We start from the raw sequence: 18681 nt of genomic DNA, 5'->3' as shown, positions 1-18681 counted from the left end.
AAACTTTCAGATTTCTCTTCTTCCTCAGGAACACAAATTATTTTTACGTTTGGTCATTTAACGTAATCCCAGACTTCTTGGAGGCTTTGTTCATATTTTCTTATTCTTTTTTCTTTGTCTTTGTTGGATTGGGTTAATTCAAAAACCTTGTCTTCAGGCCCTGAGTTCTTTCTTCTGCTTGTTCAATTCTATTGCTGAGACTTTCCAGAGCATTTTGTATTTCTATAAGTGTGTCTGTTGTTTCCTGAAGTTTTGATTGTTTTTTATTTATGTTATTTCATTGAAGATTTTGCCCCTCATTTCTTGTATCATTTTTTTGATTTCCTTAAATTGGGCTTTGCCTTTCTCTGGTGCCTCCTTGATGAGCTTAATAACAGACCTTCTGAATTCTTTCTCAGGTAGATCAGGGGTTTCTTCTTGGTTTAGATCCATATCTGGTAAGCTAGTGTGATTTTGGGGGGGATGTTAAAGAACCTTGTTTTTTCATATTACCAGAGTTGGTTTTCTTGTTCCTTCTCATTTGGGTAGGTTCTGTCAGAGGGAAGGTCTAGGGCTCAAGGCTGTTGTTCAGATTCTTTTGTCCTATGGGGTGTTCTCTTGATGTAGTACTCTCCCTTTTTTCCTAGGGATGTGGCTTCCTGAGAGCCCAAGCTGTAGTGATTGTTATCTCTTTTTAGGATCTAGACATCCAGCAGGCCTACCAGATTCCAGGCTGGTATTGGGGGTTGTCTGCACAGAGTCCTGTGATGTGAACCATCTGTGGGTCTCTCAGCTGTGGATACCAGCACCCACTCTGGTAGAGGTAGCAGGGGAGTGAGATGGACTCTGTGAGGGTCCTTAGTTTTGGTCATTTAATGCACTGTTTTTGTGCTGGTTGGCCTCCTGCCAGGAAGTGATGCTTTCAAGACAGCGTCAGCTGTGGTAGTATGGGGAGGATCAGGCGGTGGGTGGGGCCCTAGAACTCCCAAGAGTATATGCCCTTTGTCCTCAGCTACCAGGGTGGGTAGGAAAGGACCATCAGGTCGGGGCAGGGCTAGGCGTGTCTGAGCTCAGACTCTTCTTGGGTGAGTCTTGCTGCAGCTGCTGTGAGGATGGAGGTGTGGTTCCCAGGTAAATGGAATTATGTTACCAGGAGGATTATGGCTATCTCTGCGGTGTCATGCAGGTTGTCAGGGAAGTGGGGGAAAACTGGCAGTCACAGACCTCACCCAGCTCCCACGAAACCCAGAAGATCGAGCTCACTCCCACCATGCCCCCAACCCAGTAGTACCAAGTCTGTTTCCAGGCAGTGGGCAAACAGGGCTGAGAACTTGCCCCAGGCTACCAGCCTCCCAGCTGCAAAAGCAAGTAGTGCTTTTGTGCTTCCCTGACTGTGGAGTCTGCACACCAGATTCATGCCTTCCCCCAAGTTCTGGCCAGGAGATTTCCTGTTCAGTTAGAATTGTTACAAAATTCAGCTGGAGTTTTCCTTCTCCCTGTGACGTTTTCTGAGTTCCTCTGGCAGTCCTCCCCAGGTAGCCCTGTGAGAAAAGTCAGAAATGTCTTCCCTGGGAACCCAGAGAGCCCACAGGGCTTTTCTTGCTACTTCCTTTACCCCTGTATTTCACTTGGTTTTCTAAATTGACTCAGCTCCAGGTAAGGTCAGAATCTTCTCCCATGATCTAGACCTTCAGGTTCCCCGGTGAGGTTGTGTGTTTGAAGGTGGACAATCCCGCTTTCCTACTTCCACAGTTTGGGCACTCACAGTATTTGGGGCATCTCCCGGGTCCTGCAGGAGCAATCCACTACCTTCAGAGGGTCTGTGGATTCTCTTGGCTTTCCTGAATTATTCCTGCAGTAGTTCTGGAGCAAACGTTCACGATGCAAGACTCCACATGCTGCTCTGTCCATCCAAGTGGGAGCTGCAACCTAGTCCTGCCTCCCGTCCATCAACTCTGTAGCCTTATATTAATAGTATAGTTTGAAGTCAGGTAATGAGATGCCTCCAGCTTTGTTCTTTTTGCTTAGGATTGCTTTGCCTATTTAGGCTCTTTTTTGGTTCCGTATGAATTTTACAATAATTTTTTCTAATTCTGTGAAAAATGATGTTGGTAGTTTGACAGGAATAGCATTTAATCTCTTAATTGCTTTAAGTAGTGTGACCATCTTAATATTGACTCTTCTGATCCATGAGCATGGAATGTTTTTTCATTTGTTTGTGTTGTCTCTGATTTCTTTCAGCAGCGATTTATAGTTCTCCTTTTACTTCCTTGGTCAGCTATATTTTTAGGGATTTTATTCTTTTTGTGTCTATTGTGAATGGGATTACATTCTTGATCTGGCTCTCAGCTTGGACATTATTGGTGTATAGAAATGCTACTGATTTTTTGTACATTGATTTTGTATCCTGAAACTTTACTTAACTTGTTTATCAGTTCCAGGAGCCTTTTGGCAGATTCTTTAGAGTTTTCTAGATATGGAATTATATTATCAGTGAACAGAAAAATTTGACTTCTTCTTTTCCTATTTGGATGCCTTTTATTTCTTTCTCTTGCCTAATGGCTCTGGCTAGTACTTCCAGTGCTATGTTGAATAAGAGTGGTGAGAGTGGGCATCCTTGTCTTGTGCTAGTTCTCAAGGGGAATGCTTCCAGCTTTTGCCCATTCAGTAGGATGTTGGCTGTGGGTTTGTCATAAATGGCTCTTATTATTTTGAAGTATGTTCTTTTGATAACCTAATTTGCTGAGAGTTTTTATCGTGAAGGGATGTTGGATTTTATCAAAGGCTTTTTCCATGTCTATTGAGATGATCATATGGGTTTTCTTTCTAATTCTGTTTATATGGTGAATCACATTTATGGATTCACATATGTTGAACCAACCTTGCATTGTGAGAATGAAGCCTACTTGACCATGGTGAATTAACTTTTTTTTTTTTTTGAGTCAGTGTCTCATTCTGTCACCTGGGCTGGAGTGCAGCGGCACAATCACAACTCATTGAAGACTTAACCTCTTGGGCTGGAGTGATCCTCACACCTCAGCCTCCTAAATAGCTGGGACCACTACACCCAGCTAATTTTTTATTTTTTCTGTAGACATGGGGTCTCATATCATGTTGCTCAGACTCCTGGGCTCAAGCAATTCTCCTGTCTCAACCTCCCATAGTGCTAAGATAACAGGTATGAGCCACCGTGCCTGGCCATGAATTAACTTTTTCATGTGTAGCTGGATTCAATTTGCAAGTATTTTGTTGAGCGTTTTTTCAGTCTATATTCATAGGGATATTGGCCTGTAGTTTCTTTTTTTGTCTTTGCCAGATTTTGGTATAAGGATAATGCCAGCTTCATAGAATAAGTTAGGGAGGAGTCCCTCCTCCTCATTTTTTTGGAATAGTTTCAGTAGAATTGGTACCAGCTCTTCTTTGTACTTTTGTTAGAATTTGGCTGTGAATCTTTCTGGTCCCAGGATTTTTTTTTTTTTTTTGAGTGTTAGATTATTTTATTACTGAATCAATTTCAAAACTCAATATTGTCTATTTGGGGTTTCAATTGCTTCTTGATTCAATCTTTGGAGGTTGTATTTCCAGGAATTTATCCATTTCCTGTAGATTTTCTTGTTTGTATGCATACGGATGTTCATAATGGTCTCTGAGGATCTTTTATATTTCTGTGAGATTGGTTGTAATGTCACTTTTGTCCTTTCTGAATGTGCTTGTTTGGATCGTCGTTTTTTTCTTTGCTAATGTAGCTAGCACTCTATCGGTCTTGCATATCCTTTCAAAGATCCAACTTTTTGTTTCATTGATTCTTTGTATGGATTTTTGAATCTTGATTCCATTCAGTTCTGTTCTGATTTTAGTTATTTCTTTTCTTCTCCTAGCTTTGGGGTTAGTTTGTTCTTGTTTTGGAATGAACATTTTTAAGGCCTTTAATATATATGGCCAAATTGCCATCCAAAAAAAATGTATCACTCTGCATTGCCACAAGCAAAGCATGGAGTGCTCCCATCATCTCAGAATAAAACCCATCCATTTAATCAGCTCATTTGATGAAGGCCCAGGAAAACAAAGTTACGGTATGATTCTTACTAGGTAGATGAAGAGAGTTAAGAGATGGCTAGTGGGGCGGGAAAGGACTGAAGCCTCAAGCCTTCATCCTATTTAGTTGTGAAGTATAGTGACCAACTAGTTCTAGTTAGCCTGAGACTTTCCAGGTTTTAGCACTGAGAGTCCAGAGTCCCAGGAAACCGCTAAGTGTCAGGCAGACAAGGACACTTGGTTGCTCTATCAAAAGTTAAACACCAGTACCACCTCTAAAGTTCTATCTACCACTTACAGTTTCAGTTTTGAGCCTGTGTCTAAAACTCATTATTTTAAGATACTCCTTGGTATATTCAGGGAAAATATCATAGAGCAGAGCCTAAGACCTGTGAGTGGTAAATAGAATAGGTCAGGTGTGAATCCTTCTGCTAACCTGAAAAATAAGGCAGTCAGCATCCTTGGACCCTGCTAGCGGCATCCAGGTCCAGGGCCTTCCCCCTCCTAGGGTTCCATGTTCATGAAATCTGAACCAAGCAACAGTATTGGTATTAGATTAGGCTTATCTAACCTCAACCACAAAAGAAAGTTAGATTTGCTAAGAAAAAGTGGACATTCTCTGAAAAACATCCCCTTATTTTCTAAGTGTTCAAATTAACTAACTACTAGGCATTTCCTTTCTTCTTCTTTTTTTTTTTTTTAGATGGAATCTCACTCTGTCACCAGGCTGGAGTGCAGTGGTGTGATCTCGGCTCACTTCAACCTCTGCCTTCTAGGTTCAAGTGATTCTTTTCCTCAGCCTCCCAAGTAGCTGGGACTACAGGTGTGTGCCACCACACCCAGCTAATTTTTGTATTTTTAGTAGAGATGGGGTTTCACCATGTTGGCCAGGATGGTCTCGACCTCTTGACCTTGTGATCTGCCTGCCTCCACCTCCCAAAGTGCTGGGATTACAGGTGTGAGCCAGCGCGCCCGGCCTCCTTTCTTCTTGTGCTATTGAAGAGGGATTTGTGATTTAGGGGGAGCTGACATGATTCTTCAACATGGAGAACTCTACCTGTCTTCAAAGGAAGTTCAGTTCTAGTGGGGCAAACACTGTGCATAGTTTGCCCTTGACCTTTGGGTTCCATAAGCTCTCTGTTGGGCTGGGCTGGAATTTACTTCTCACCAGTCACCCATGGAGGACCCACTCTGTGAGGGCCCCAGGTAAGGGAAGATGCACAGAACATGGTGCTGGGCCCTGGCCCACTGTGCAGTGCCAAGAGGAGTCCTCCCTGAGTTGAGTTTTACAGCCTCTCCAGGTCACCTTCATTTTAGGACTCTTTTCATCATGGTGCCTTTGTACCTCCCCAGGACAGTATTTATGATGAAATGGAAGAGAAGTGGTCAAAACAGAAGGCAAAATGGAGGAAGGATGAGAAGTTGGAGCGAGAAAATACCCTGCTACAGCAAAGTGAGTACAGAAACTCTAGCTTTTTTGATGACAAGTGCATTAAAAAACTGCCATGAAGTTTGGTCTTGACTTGAGGAAGGTAGCCTTGGGCTTACGAAGGGTGATGGGCCACATGAATCTATGAATGTGGTTGGCGTGGATACCTGAATGGAAGGTGCCCAGAGCTTTCATGAAAGCAAAATGACAACAAGGGTAGGGTGTTTTTTGAAGTTCAGGCATCTGATCTAAGAGAGTCTAAGCCTGTACCTTCTGAAACTCATTTGGTCCAAGTTTGCCCATGATGGCTGGAACAAATGCTAGAATCCCTCTAGGGAGTGCAGACTTATTATCTAGAAATAGATGAACATAAAGTTTCAAGAGTTCTTTAGTTAGAATGTGAAATGTTCACTTGCATGTGGGCAGGGGGCAGATAGGAACAACACAATCCATTATACTAAGAGCTTCTATATTCCCACGTCTTCTAGAAGGAAGTCACACTTGGTAAATATTTTTAATATTTCCAACAATTAACACAGAGCTTGCATCATACAAAGTACTCTATAGGTGCACCTCCCACCCCCACTGAACTTGTTCATAAAAGGAAAAAAGAAGAGAATTTGTAGAGACTACTCCAGGCCTAGAAGACTAGTTGAGGTAGGAGTGGGACCTCTATAGATCTATTCCACATTCCACGCCAACCACATTCATTTCAGATTTAGTTGATTTTAACAAATTACTCATTTAAATGCAGATACCCCGTAGGAAAATTAATTCACATTCTGGTGGGCACTCTGGACTGCCAGAAGGTAATATGAAGACCCTGGAGTTAAGGCTGGGGAATGGGAGGGGGAGCTGCTCCTGTCTGGGGCTTTACCTAGAATTCTAGTGCAATAGAACCCAAGTCATATCCCAGATTCTAGCTACTCATACGACTGTCATCCCATGTTGCCAAAGTCTAAGTGAAGACGTAACCGCCAGTTTTGGAAGACCAGAATTTAGCTGCTCACTATCCAGCTCAGTCAGAGGCTTACCGTGTCAGACCAGAGACTCCCTGTCCATCCCCAGAATTGCAATACTGAAGAAATCTGTGTTTCCCTTCGCCCCTCCTTCCTCTTGTTTGATACTGGGGCTCTACTGGCAGGTTTCCTTGCCCAGGAAAATAGCTGAAGCCTACTTCTACCCCAGCACTAAGTACAGGATGAATTTTATTGCTGGCAAAGTAATGTTAGCCAAGAGCTTTATTTTAAGATAAAGATATCCATGATAGCATAGTGGTTACGTCAGCAGAGGGAATGGACAAAATAAAAAGCAACAGATTAAAAATAAACTACATACAAAAGAACCAGAGATGTTGGTGGTAAATCCCATATGACTAATGTGATTGAGGACAACCACCGTGCTCACCTCACCCTCAAGCACCTTCAGGTGAGTGTCAGAGGCTGAACACCAGGCTGCAATGCCCTTGAGTCTGACACAGTCTGGAATTGCTTTTATCTTTAGATATTCTGGGTTTCTCGTTGCACCTGCTTTTCCCATCTTTACACATATATGTGCTTTCCTGTCACTTCCACAGAAAAAAAGATGACCAAAAAATTCGAATTGGAGTCAGGAGAAGAAGAGAAGAAAATAAATGAATCCTGCAGTGCTGTCTTTGAGAACTTCATTCGAGAGAAGGAGGTAACTCAGCCCAAAGCACCTTGGTGATTGAATGTGTAGTCCAGGTGGTACGCCCAAGTCCCCAGGTGTGCCTCCATAATTAGGTGATCGTTTTGTCTTTCTGGGTATAATCCTCCTCTCCCAGCTTTCTGGAAATGTATGCAAATAGACTGACAGTCTTGCTGTCCTTTAGCTGGACAATATTCCCACAATCTAGACAGTCTTATCAAAGGGTTCTTAGAACAAAAATTTTAATTAACTGGAAATAACAGAATGCTAAACATGCAGAAATTGAAATTCCTTATTTTGCCAAAATCCCATCTCTGAATATCCTTTTCATTCTTCACTGTAGCTGTTATAGCTGTAGTGCTATTACTGGGCGCCAGGTCAGGTACAGGTTTAACTTTATAGGAACTCTTGCCAAAACTATTTTCCAATGTAGTTGTACCATTTTATTCTTGCATCTTAGATATATTGGAATTCTAGTTGCTCTATATCCTCCACAAAAATTAGTTTTGCTAGTCTTTTAATTTTGGCCATTCCAGTGGGCATGAAGTGGTACTTCATTATGGTTTTAGTTTCCCTGATGACTAATTATGTTGGGGATTTTCTCATATGCTTATTGGTCCATTCATATATCTTCTTCCATAAAGTGCCTGTTCAAGTCTTTTCCCATTTGAAAAAGTAGGAGGTGCTTGTATTTTTATTTTTGATATGTAGGAGTACTTTTTATATTGTGGATACAAGTTTTTTGTCAGATATACATGTTGTAAATATTGTCTGTCAGCCTGTGGTTTGCCTCTTCATTTTGTTAACGATATATTTTGATATACAGAAGCTTTAAATTTCGATGAAAGGCAATGATCTTTTTTTTCTTTTATGGTTACAGATTTTTGTGTCCTCTCTATAAAATTGTTGCCTATTCCAAGGTCATGAAGATATTCTATTTTTTAGAAGCTTTAAAATTTTAGCTTTTATGATTCCATGATCCATTTTGAATAATTTTTGTGTATGAAGTGAAGTGTAAGAGTCATGGGTCATTTTTGTCTTATGGATATTCAGTTATCCCAGCATCATTCTTTAAAAATACTTTCCTTTGCCCATTGAGTTGCCTTAGTGTCTGATACAGTTTAGATTTGTGTCCCTGCCCAAATCTCATATCCAATTGTAATCTCCAACATTGGAGAAGGGGTCTGGTGGGAGGTGATTGGATGATGGGGACAGATTCTCCCCCTTTCTGTTCTCGCGATAGTGAGTTCTCAAAAGATCAGGTTGTAGCACCTCCCCCTTCTCTCTCTTCCTTTTGTTCCAGCTATGTAAGACAGGCCTCCTTCCTCTTTACCTCTGCCATGATTGTAAGTTTCCTGAGGCCTCCCCAACCATGCTTGCAGAAATGTGAGCCAATTAAACCTCTTTTATTTCTTTTTTTTTATTTTGTTTTATATATTATACTTTAAGTTCTAGGGTACATGTGCACAATGTGCAGGTGTGTTACATATGTATACATGTGCCATGTTGGTGTGCTGCACCCATTAACTCGTCATTTACATTAGGTATATCTTCTAATGCTATCCTTCTCCCCTCCCCCCACCCCATGACAGGCCCTGGTGTGTGGTGTTCCCCATCCTGTGTCCAAGTGTTCTCACTGTTCAATTCCTACCTATGAGTGAGAACATGCAGTGTCTGCTTTTTTGTCCCTGCAATAGTTTGCTGAGAATAGTTTCCAGCTTCATCCATGTCCCTACAAAGGACATGAACTCATCCATTTTTATGGCTGCATAGTATTCCATGGTGTATATGTGCCACGTTTTCTTAATCCAGTCTATCATTGTTGGACATTTGGGTTGGTTCCAAGTCTTTGCTATTGTGAATAGTGCCGCAATAAACATACATGTGCATGTGTCTTTATAGCAGCATGATTTATAATCCTTTGGATATATACCCAGTAATGGGATGGCTGGGTCAAATGGTATTTCTAGTTCTAGATCCCTGAGGAATCGCCACACTGTCTTCCACAATGTTTGAACTAGTTTACAGTCTCACCAACAGTGTAAAAGTGTTCCTATTTCTCCACATCCTCTCCAGCACCTGTTGTTTCCTGACTTTTTAATGATGGCCATTCTAACTGGTGTGAGATGGTATCTCATTGTGGTTTTGATTTGCATTTCTCTGATGGCCAGTGATGATGAGCATTTTTTCATGTGTCTGTTGGCTGCATAAATGTCTTCTTTTGAGAAGTGTCTGTTCATATCCTTCACCCACTTGTTGATGCGGTTGTTCGATTTTTTTCTTGTAAATTTGTTTAAGTTATTCGTAGATTGTGGATATTAGCCCTTTGTCAGATGAGTAGATTGCAAAAATTTTCTCCCATTCTGTAGGTTGCCTGTTCATTCTGATGATAGTTTCTTTTGCTGTGTAGAAGCTCTTTAGTTTATTTAGATCCCATTTGTCAATTTAGGCTTTTGTTGCCATTGCTTTTGATGTTTTAGACATGAAGTCCTTGCCCATACCTATGTCCTGAATGGTATTGCCTAGGTTTTCTTGTAGGGTTTTTATGGTTTTAGATCTAATATTTAAGTCTTTAATCCATCTCGAATTAATTTTTGTATAAGGTGTAAGGAAGGGATTGTTTCAGCTTTCTACATATGGCTAGCCAGTTTTCCCAGCACCATTTATTAAATAGGGAGTCCTTTCCCCATTTCTTATTTTTGTCAGGATGTCAAAGATCAGATGGTTGTAGATGTGTGGTATTATTTTTGAGGGCTCTGTTCTGTTCCATTGGTCTATATCTCTGTTTTGGTACCAGTACCATGCTGTTTTGGTTACTGTAGCCTTGTAGTATAGTTTGAAGTCAGGTAGCGTGATGCCTCCAGCTTTGTTCTTTTTGCTTAGGATTGTCTTGACTATGCAGGCTCTTTTTTGGTTCCATATGAAATTTAAAGTAGTTTTTTCCAATTCTGTGAAGAAAGTCATTGGTAGCTTGATGGGGATGACATTGAATCTATAAATTACCTTGGGCAGTATGACCATTTTCACGATATTGATTCTTCCAACCCATGAGCATGGAATGTTCTTCCATTTGTTTGTGTCCTCTTTTATTTCATTGAGCAGTGGTTTGTAATTCTCCTTGAAGAGGTCCTTCACATCCCTTGTAAATTGGATTCCTAGGTATTTTATTCTCTTTGATGCAACTGTGAATGGGAGTTCACTCATGATTTGGCTCTCTGTCTGTTACTGGTGTATAGGAATGCTTGTGATTTTTGCACATTCATTTTGTATCCTGATGCTGAAGTTGCTAATCAGCTTAAGGAGATTTTGGGCAAGATGATGGGGTTTATTTCCTTTATTTCCTTCTCCTGCCTGATTGCCCTGGATAGAACTTCCAACACTATGTTGAATAGGAGTGGTGAGAGAGGGCATCCCTGTCTTGTGCCAGTTTTCAAAGGGAATGCTTCCAGTTTTTGCCCATTCAGTATGATACTGGCTGTGGGTTTGTCATAGATAGCTCTTATTATTTTGAGATACGTCCCATCAATACCTAATTTATTGAGAGTTTTTAGCATGAAGGGTTGTTGAATTTTGTTGAAGGCCTTTTCTGCATCTATTGAGATAATCATGTGGTTGTTGTCATTGGTTCTGTTTATATGATGGATTACGTGTATTGATTTGCGTATGTTGAACCAGCCTTGCATCCCAGGGATGAAGCCCACTTGATCATGGTGGATAAGCTTTTTGATGTGCTGCTGGATTCGGTTTGCCAGTATTTTATTGAGGATTTTTGCATTGATGTTCATCAGGGATATTGGTCTAAAATTCTCTTTTTTTGTTATGTCTCTGCCAGGCTTTGGTATCAGGATGATGCTGGCCTCATAAAATGAGTTAGGGAGGATTCCTTCTTTTTCTATTGATTGGAATAGTTTCAGAAGGAATGGTACCAGCTCCTCCTTGTACCTCTGGTAGAATTCACCTGTGAATCCATCTGGTCCTGGACTTTTTCTGGTTGGTAGGCTCTTAATTATTACCTCAATTTCAGAGCCTGTTATTGGTCTATTCAGGGATTCAACTTCTTCCTGGTTTAGTCTTGGGAGGGTATATGTGTCCAGGAATTTATCCATTTCTTCTAGATTTTCTAGTTTATTTGCATAGTGGTGTTTCTAGTATTCTCTGATGGTAGTTTGTATCTCTGTGGGATCAGTGGTAATATCCCCTTTATCATTTTTTATTGCATCTATTTGATTCTTCTCTCTTTTCTCCTTTATTAGTCTTGCTAGCGGAGTATCAATTTTGTTGATCTTTTCAAAAAACCAGCTCCTGGATTCATTGATTTTTTTGAAGGTTTTTTTGTGTCTCTATCTCCTTCAGTTTTGCTCTGATCTTAGTTATTTCTTGCCTTCTGCTAGCTTTTAAATGTGTTTGCTCTTGCTTCTCTAGTTCTTTTAATTGTGATGTTAGGGTGTCAATTTTAGATCTTTCCTGCTTTCTCTTGTGGGCATTTAGTGCTATAAATTTCCCTCTACACACTGCTTTAAATGTGTCCCAGAGATTCTGGTATGTTGTGTCTTTGTTCTCATTGGTTTCGAAGAACATCTTTATTTCTGCCTTCATTTTGTTATGTACCCAGTAGTCATTCAGGAGCAGGTTGTTCAGTTTCCATGTAGTTGAGTGGTTTTGAGTGAGTTTCTTAATCCTGAGTTCTAGTTTGATTGCACCGTGGTCTGAGAGACAGTTTGTTGGGATTTCTCTTCTTTTATATTTGCTGAGAAGTGCTTTACTTCCAACTATGCACTCAATTTTGGAATACGTGCGATGTGGTGCTGAGAAGAATGTATATTCTGTTGATTTGGGGTGGAGAGTTCTGTAGATGTCTATTAGGTCCACTTGGTGCATAGCTGAGTTGAATTCCTGGATATCCTTGTTAACTTTCTGTCTCGTGGAACTGTCTAATGTTGACAGTGGGGTGTTAAAGTCTCCCATTATTATTGTGTGGGAGTCTAAGTCTCTTTGTAGGTCTCTAAGGACTTGCTTTATGAATCTGGGTGCTCCTGTATTGGGTGCATATATATTTAGGATAGTTAGCTCTTCTTGTTGAATTGATCCCTTTACCATTATGTAATGGCCTTCTTTGTCTCTTTTAATCTTTGTTGATTGAAAATCTGTTTTATCAGAAACTAGGATTGCAACCCCTGCCTTTTTTTGTTTTCCATTTGTTTGGTAGTTCTTCCTCCATCCTTTTATTTTGAGCCTATGTGTGTCTCTGCACGTGAGATGGGTCTCCTGCATACAGCACACTGATGGTCTTGACTCTATCCAATTTGCCAGTCTGTGTCTTTTAATTGGAGCATTTAGCCCATTTACATTTAAGGTTAATATTGTTATGTGTGAATTTGATCCTCTCATTATCATGTTAGCTGGTTATTTGCTCATTAGTTGATGCAGTTTCTTCTTAGCATTGATGGACTTTACAATTTGGCATGTTTTCGCAATGGCTGGTACCAGTTGTTCCTTCCCATGTTTAGTGCTTTCTTCAGGACCTCTTGTAAGACAGGCCTGTGGTGACCAAATCTCTCAGCATTTGCTTCTCTGTAAAGGATTTTATTTCTCCTTCAATTATGAAGTTTAGTTGGGCTGGATATGAAATTCTGGGTTGACCCAATTTTCCAGGTGCCATCTGTCACGGCTTCCCTTGGCTAGGAAAGGGAATTCCCTGACCCCTTGCACTTCCCAGGTGAGGTGGTGCCCCACCCTGGTTCAGCTCCCAGTCCGTGGGCTGTACCCACTGTCCTGCACCCACTGTCTGACAAGCCCCAGTGAGATGAACCTGGTACCTCAGTTGGAAATGCAGAGATCACCCATCTTCTGCGTCACTCATGCTGGGAGCTGTAGACTGGAGCTGTTCCTATTTGGCCATCTTGGAACCTCCCCCCAAACCTCTTTTCTTTATAAATTACCCAGTCTCTCAGGTAGTTCTTCATAGAAATGTGAGATCAGACTATTATAGTGTCTTTGCTGTATTTGGGGGTATAGGACTCTCCATTCTGTTTAATTTGACTATTTTTCTATACTTAGGTCAACAACACATTGTCTTGACTACTGAAGTTTGAAATTGGGTATCAAAGATTATCTAGCTTTGCTATTGTTTTTCAAGATTATTTTGCCTTTCCACATTCTTTGTATTTTTACATAAATGTTAGAACTAGCTTGTCAATTTAGAATTAGCTTATCAAGGAAGCTTGCTGGTATTTTGACTGGGATTTCATTGAATATAAAGATCAATCTGTGGTGAGATTAATTCTTAAGAGTATTGAATCTATACACTGATTTAAGAAAAGCTTTTGATGAAAATATAATTTCTTTTAATATTTGTCAGTGAGATAAGGTTGAACATAAGTAAGATTTTCATTAACTTCAACATCTCATGTCACTAGTTTATAATGTGTGCTTCATTATAGCAGTGTCTAAGCTTTGGTGAATATTATATTCCTGAATCCTAGTCTGGCTTTCTTAACTCCCTAGAAGATGTGCCAGAACCACAGTGCTAACCTTTTCCTAATAAAATTGTTTTTAGGAGCTCTTGAAGCAACATCAAAGTGACACCTTGCAATTAGAAGAGCTGAGAAAAACCAAAGAGGTAAGCTTTTTCATCCTTTCCTGTGGACTTGGTATATTACAAATACACCAGTAAAATAACAAGCTGTCAGTATAATGGAATCAATGATAATTTCCCCAAAACCAATAAGAAATGGAAGACCTAAAGCTGAGTTTACTGGATTCAATAAATTAAAAAGAATTTTTGAAATTATCTGTAAAATAAAGCCAGTGGGTCTTTTTAAAGTCTGATTTGAACAAATAGATCAGCAATATACTATGTGATCTTCAATGTTAAATGACTTTCATTTCTAGCGAAGTTCAAACCACAAATGATCTTTCAGTTATAAAACACCAAGTTCTTCCCTTTGAGCTGTGAAAAGTATAAAAGTGTCTCCTTTGGAACTCTGTCACCAAGCTCCTCCTTAAACTCTGAGTGTACCTCACACATGATAACTTCCTCAGGGACTCTATTCTGGGACAAATTGTGGCAGTCTGTGGGAGACAACTGAAGAGGAGTTGTTCAAATCCACAAGGTGATGTGTGATTCTTCCATCACTGAGAACTTGACTTGGATCCAGAATAGGCATGTCTGAGAAAATATCAGTCATTATAAAGGCATTGTAAATGAATTCTATCTTAGAGCCCAGGCAGGGCTTCAGCATCATGGAGAGGCAAACAGACTGTGGTGTCCTACAAGTTCAAGAAATGGGCTTTGGAGGAAGGTATACCCAGTGTATTATAATAACCATTTTCATGAGTTTGTCTACGAATTCTGTCGTTTGTGTCATGTCTGGGTCTGTTTCTCTTCGTTGATTTTTCTTCTCATTTATGGTCATATTTCCTTGTTTGCAAGCCTGGTAAGTTTGGCTTGGATGTCAGCCATTTTGGCATTTACCTTGTTGGGTGCTGAATATTTTTATATTCCTTTAGATATTCTTGTTAAGTTGCCTGGAAACAGTTTGATCCTTTTGAGCCTTGCTTTTTAAGCTTTGTTGGGCAGAACTAAAGCAGTCTTTAGTGTGGAACTAATTTTCCCCCACTACTGAGGTAATACCCTCTGAGTACTCGACACCACACCCTCTGTATGAGAAGGATTTTCTACTCTGCCTAGTGGGACCATGAACTGTTCCCAGCCCTGTGTTGGCCCTGGGGATTGTTCCACCTGCTCCTCGCTGATGGTTCCTTCCTCTAACCTCGTCTCTTTCTATTTCTTCCCTCCATCACTCCACCCCAGAGGCACTTGCCTCCTTGCTGTTCCCTTAACAGGCCAGGATGTTCCTACCTTGGGGTCTTTGATATTCTCTCTTCCTGAAAAGCTCTTTCCTGGATATCCACATGACTAACTTCCTTTCCTCCTCTTGTTCTTTATTCAAATGCCACCTTCTCAGAAGCCACCCGATTTAAGGGCCCTGCCCAACACTTGCTTTTCTCCAAATGGGACGCCACTGGAGGTTTTTGAGGAGAGAGTATCATTTGGGAAAATAACTGTGGCAGCAATGTGAAGGAGAATCTGAAGAGGCAAAATGATGGGAGGCAGAACCTATTAGAAGGGTCACCTCCCCTTTACACCTCAACCTGACTTCTGCTCCCATCCCAGCCATGGAAACTGTTTTTGTTAAAATCACAAGTAAATTCCGAGTTGCCAAATCCAAGGAATGCTTCACCTCACTTGACATGAGCAGTATCAGGTGCAATTGATCACTCTCTCCTTGCAACATTCACCTGTCTTAGCTTTCATGGGCTTCTGCGTTTCCTTCACCTCATTGGTCACACCTTCTCAATCTCCTTTACTAGAACTAGAACTCTGCTTAAAACCCTTCAATGGCACCCATTGTTCTCCCACCTACTTTCTAAGTCCTGGAGTATTTTCAGGCTTGTTCCCAGGCCCCACTTCTCTTCTTTATCTCCCATTTCTCCTTTGGTGAGCTCATCTGTTCACACAGATGTAAAAGCCATCTCTGTGCTGATAACTTGGGTTGATACTCCAGCCTTGCCTCTCTCCTGAGCTCCAGGCTTGTACATCCAACTGCCCATTTGACATTTCAACACAGGTGACATACAGACACCTCAAAATTAACATGCCCGGTTCCACACTCTCAATTTTCCACCAGAGATTTAGCCCCCAAATTGTCAACTCCCTCAGCTGTTCTGAGCCTAGACCTGAAGTCATCCTTGATTTCTTCTTTCCTTTCACTCTCCCAAATCCACTCAGCAGCCTCAGCTGATCCTCTATAACATATTCCAAATTCATCCACGTCCCTCCATTGTCACCTTACCCTAGTCCATTATTTCTCACCTACACGACTGTACTATTCTCCTCTTGGTTCCGTTGTTTTCCCTCTTGCCCTTCCAATCCATCCCCATGGAGCATAATGTAAGCAGTAATATACGTGCATTCACTTCTCTGCTTAAAACCCTTCAGTAGGTACCCATAGTTCTTGGCTTACCTTATCCTCCCCTGTATTTTCTCACCATGGCCCTCTATCCTTACTATCTCTATTCCAGCCATATTGGTGTTCCTTTGGGTCTTCAAACAGAATGAGCATTTTGCATTTTTTTATTATACTTTAAGTATTAGGGTACATGTGCACAACGTACAAGTTTGTTACATATGTATACATGTGCCATGTTGGTGTGCTGCACCCATTAACTCGTCATTTAACATTAGGTATATCTCCTAATGCTATCCCTCCCACCTCCCCCCACACCACAACAGGCCCCAGTGTGTGATGTTCCCCTTCCTGTGTCCATGTGTTCTCATTGTTCAATTCCCACCTATGAGCGAGAACATGCGGTATTTGGTTTTTTGTCCTTGCAGTAGTTTGCTCAGAATGATGCTTTCCAGCTTCATCCATGTCCCTACCAAGGACATGAGCTCATCATTTTTTATGGCTGCATAGTATTCCATGGTGTATATGTGCCACATTTTCTTTTTTTTTTTTTTTTTTTTTTTGGAGACAGAGTCTCACTCTTTCACCCAGGCTGGAGTGCAGTGGCGCGTTCTCGGCTCACTGCAGGCTCCGCCCCCTGGGGTTCACGCCATTCTCCTGCCTCAGCCTCCCGAGTACCTGGGACTACAGGCGCCTGCCACCTCGCCCGGCTAATTTTTTGTATTTTTAGTACAGACGGGGTTTCACCATATTAGCCAGGATGGTCTCGATCTCCTGACCTCGTGATCTGCCCGCCTCGGCCTCCCAAAGTGCTGGGATTACAGGCGTGAGTCACCGCGCCTGGCCATGTGCCACATTTTCTTAATCCAGTCTATCATTGTTGGACATTTGGGTTGGTTCCAAGTCTTTGCTATTGTGAGTAGTGCCACAATAAACATAGGTGTGCGTGTGTCTTTATAGCAGCATGATTTATAATCGTTTGGATATATAGCCAGTAATGGGATGGCTGGGTCAAATGGTATTTCTAGTTCTAGATCCCTGAGGAATCGCCACACTGACTTCCACAATGGTTGAACTAGTTTACAGTCCCACCAACAGTGTAAAAGTGTTCCTATTTCTCCACATCCTCTCCAGCACCTGTTGTTTCCTGACTTTTTAATGATGGCCATTCTAACTGGTGTGAGATGGTATCTCATTGTGGTTTTGATTTGCATTTCTCTGATGGCCAGTGATGATGAGCATTTTTTCATGTGTCTTTTGGCTGCATAAATGTCTTCTTTTGAGAAGTGTCTGTTCATATCCTTCACCCACTTGTTGATGCGGTTGTTTTCTTCTTGTAAATTTGTTTGAGTTCATCATAGATTCTAGATATTAGCCCTTTGTCAGATGAGTAGATTGCAAAAATTTTCTCCCATTCTATAGGTTGCCTGTTCACCCTGATGGTAGTTTCTTTTACTGTGCAAAAGCTCTTTAGTTTAATTAGATCCCATTTGTCAATTTAGGCTTTTGTTGCCGTTGCTTTTGGTGTTTTAGACATGAAGTCCTTGCCCATACCTATGTCCTGAATGGTATTGCCTAGGTTTTCTTCTAGGGTTTTTATGGTTTTAGGTCTAACATGTAAGTCTTTAATCCATCTTGAATTAATTTTTGTATAAAGTTTAAGGAAGGGATTGTTTCATCTTTCTACATATGGCTAGCCAGTTTTCCCAGCACCATTTATTAAATAAGGAATCCTTTCCCCATTTCTTGTTTTTGTCAGGTTTGTCAAAGATCAGATAGCTGTAGATATATGGCATTATTTCTGAGGGCTCTGTTCTGTTCCATTGGTCTATATCTCTGTTTTGGTACCAGTACCATGCTGTTTTGGTTACTGTAGCCTGGTAGTATAGTTTGAAGTCAGGTAATGTGATGCCTCCAGCTTTGTTCTTTTGACTTAGGATTGACTTGGCAATGCGGGCTCTTTTTTGGTTCCAGATGAACTTTAAAGTAGTTTTTTCCAGTTATGTGAAGAAAGTCATTGGTAGCTTGACGGGGATGGCACTGAATCTATAAATTACCTTGGGCAGTATGGCCATTTTCACGATATTGATTCTTCCTATCCATGAGCATGGAATGTTCTTCCATTTGTTTGCCTCCTCTTTTATTTCATTGAGCAGTGGCTTGTAGTTCTCCTTGAAGAGGTCCTTCACATCCCGTGTAAGTTGGATTCCTAGGAATTTTATTCTCTTTGAAGCAATTGTGAATGAGAGTTCACTCATGATTTGGCTCTCTGTTTGTCTGTTATTAGTGTATAAGAATGCTTGTGATTTTTGCACATTGATTTTGTATCCTGAGACTTTGCTGAAGTTGCTTATCAGCTTAAGCAGATTTTGGGCTGAGACGATGGGGTTTTCTAGATATACAATCATGTTATCTGCAAACAGGGACAATCTGACTTCCTCTTTTCCTAATTGAATACCCTTTATTTCCTTCTTCTGCCTGGTTGCCCTGGCCAGAACTTCCAACACTATGTTGAATAGGAGTGGGTTGTTGAATTTTGTCAAAGGCCTTTTCTGCATCTATTGAGATAATCATGTGGTTTTTATCATCGATTCTGTTTAT

The 18681-nt window shown here is 40.9% G+C and overlaps 1 protein-coding gene across 1 annotated transcript in view; it reads left to right on the top strand.

Moving 5' to 3' along the window:
- Positions 1 to 18681, top strand: part of FLACC1 (flagellum associated containing coiled-coil domains 1) — a 77440-nt gene that overhangs the window by 49497 nt on the left and 9262 nt on the right. The window contains exons 10-12 of the mRNA XM_055290221.2: positions 5368 to 5467; positions 7020 to 7123; positions 13668 to 13730. Of these exons, the coding sequence (XP_055146196.1) occupies positions 5368 to 5467; positions 7020 to 7123; positions 13668 to 13730 (267 nt within the window). The remainder of the gene's footprint in view (positions 1 to 5367; positions 5468 to 7019; positions 7124 to 13667; positions 13731 to 18681) is intronic.

The sequence above is a fragment of the Symphalangus syndactylus genome, chromosome 8 (assembly GCF_028878055.3).
Source record: "Symphalangus syndactylus isolate Jambi chromosome 8, NHGRI_mSymSyn1-v2.1_pri, whole genome shotgun sequence".
In the NCBI taxonomy this organism is placed as follows: Eukaryota; Metazoa; Chordata; class Mammalia; order Primates; family Hylobatidae; genus Symphalangus; species Symphalangus syndactylus.
This window is presented reverse-complemented; position numbering and strand designations above follow the sequence as displayed.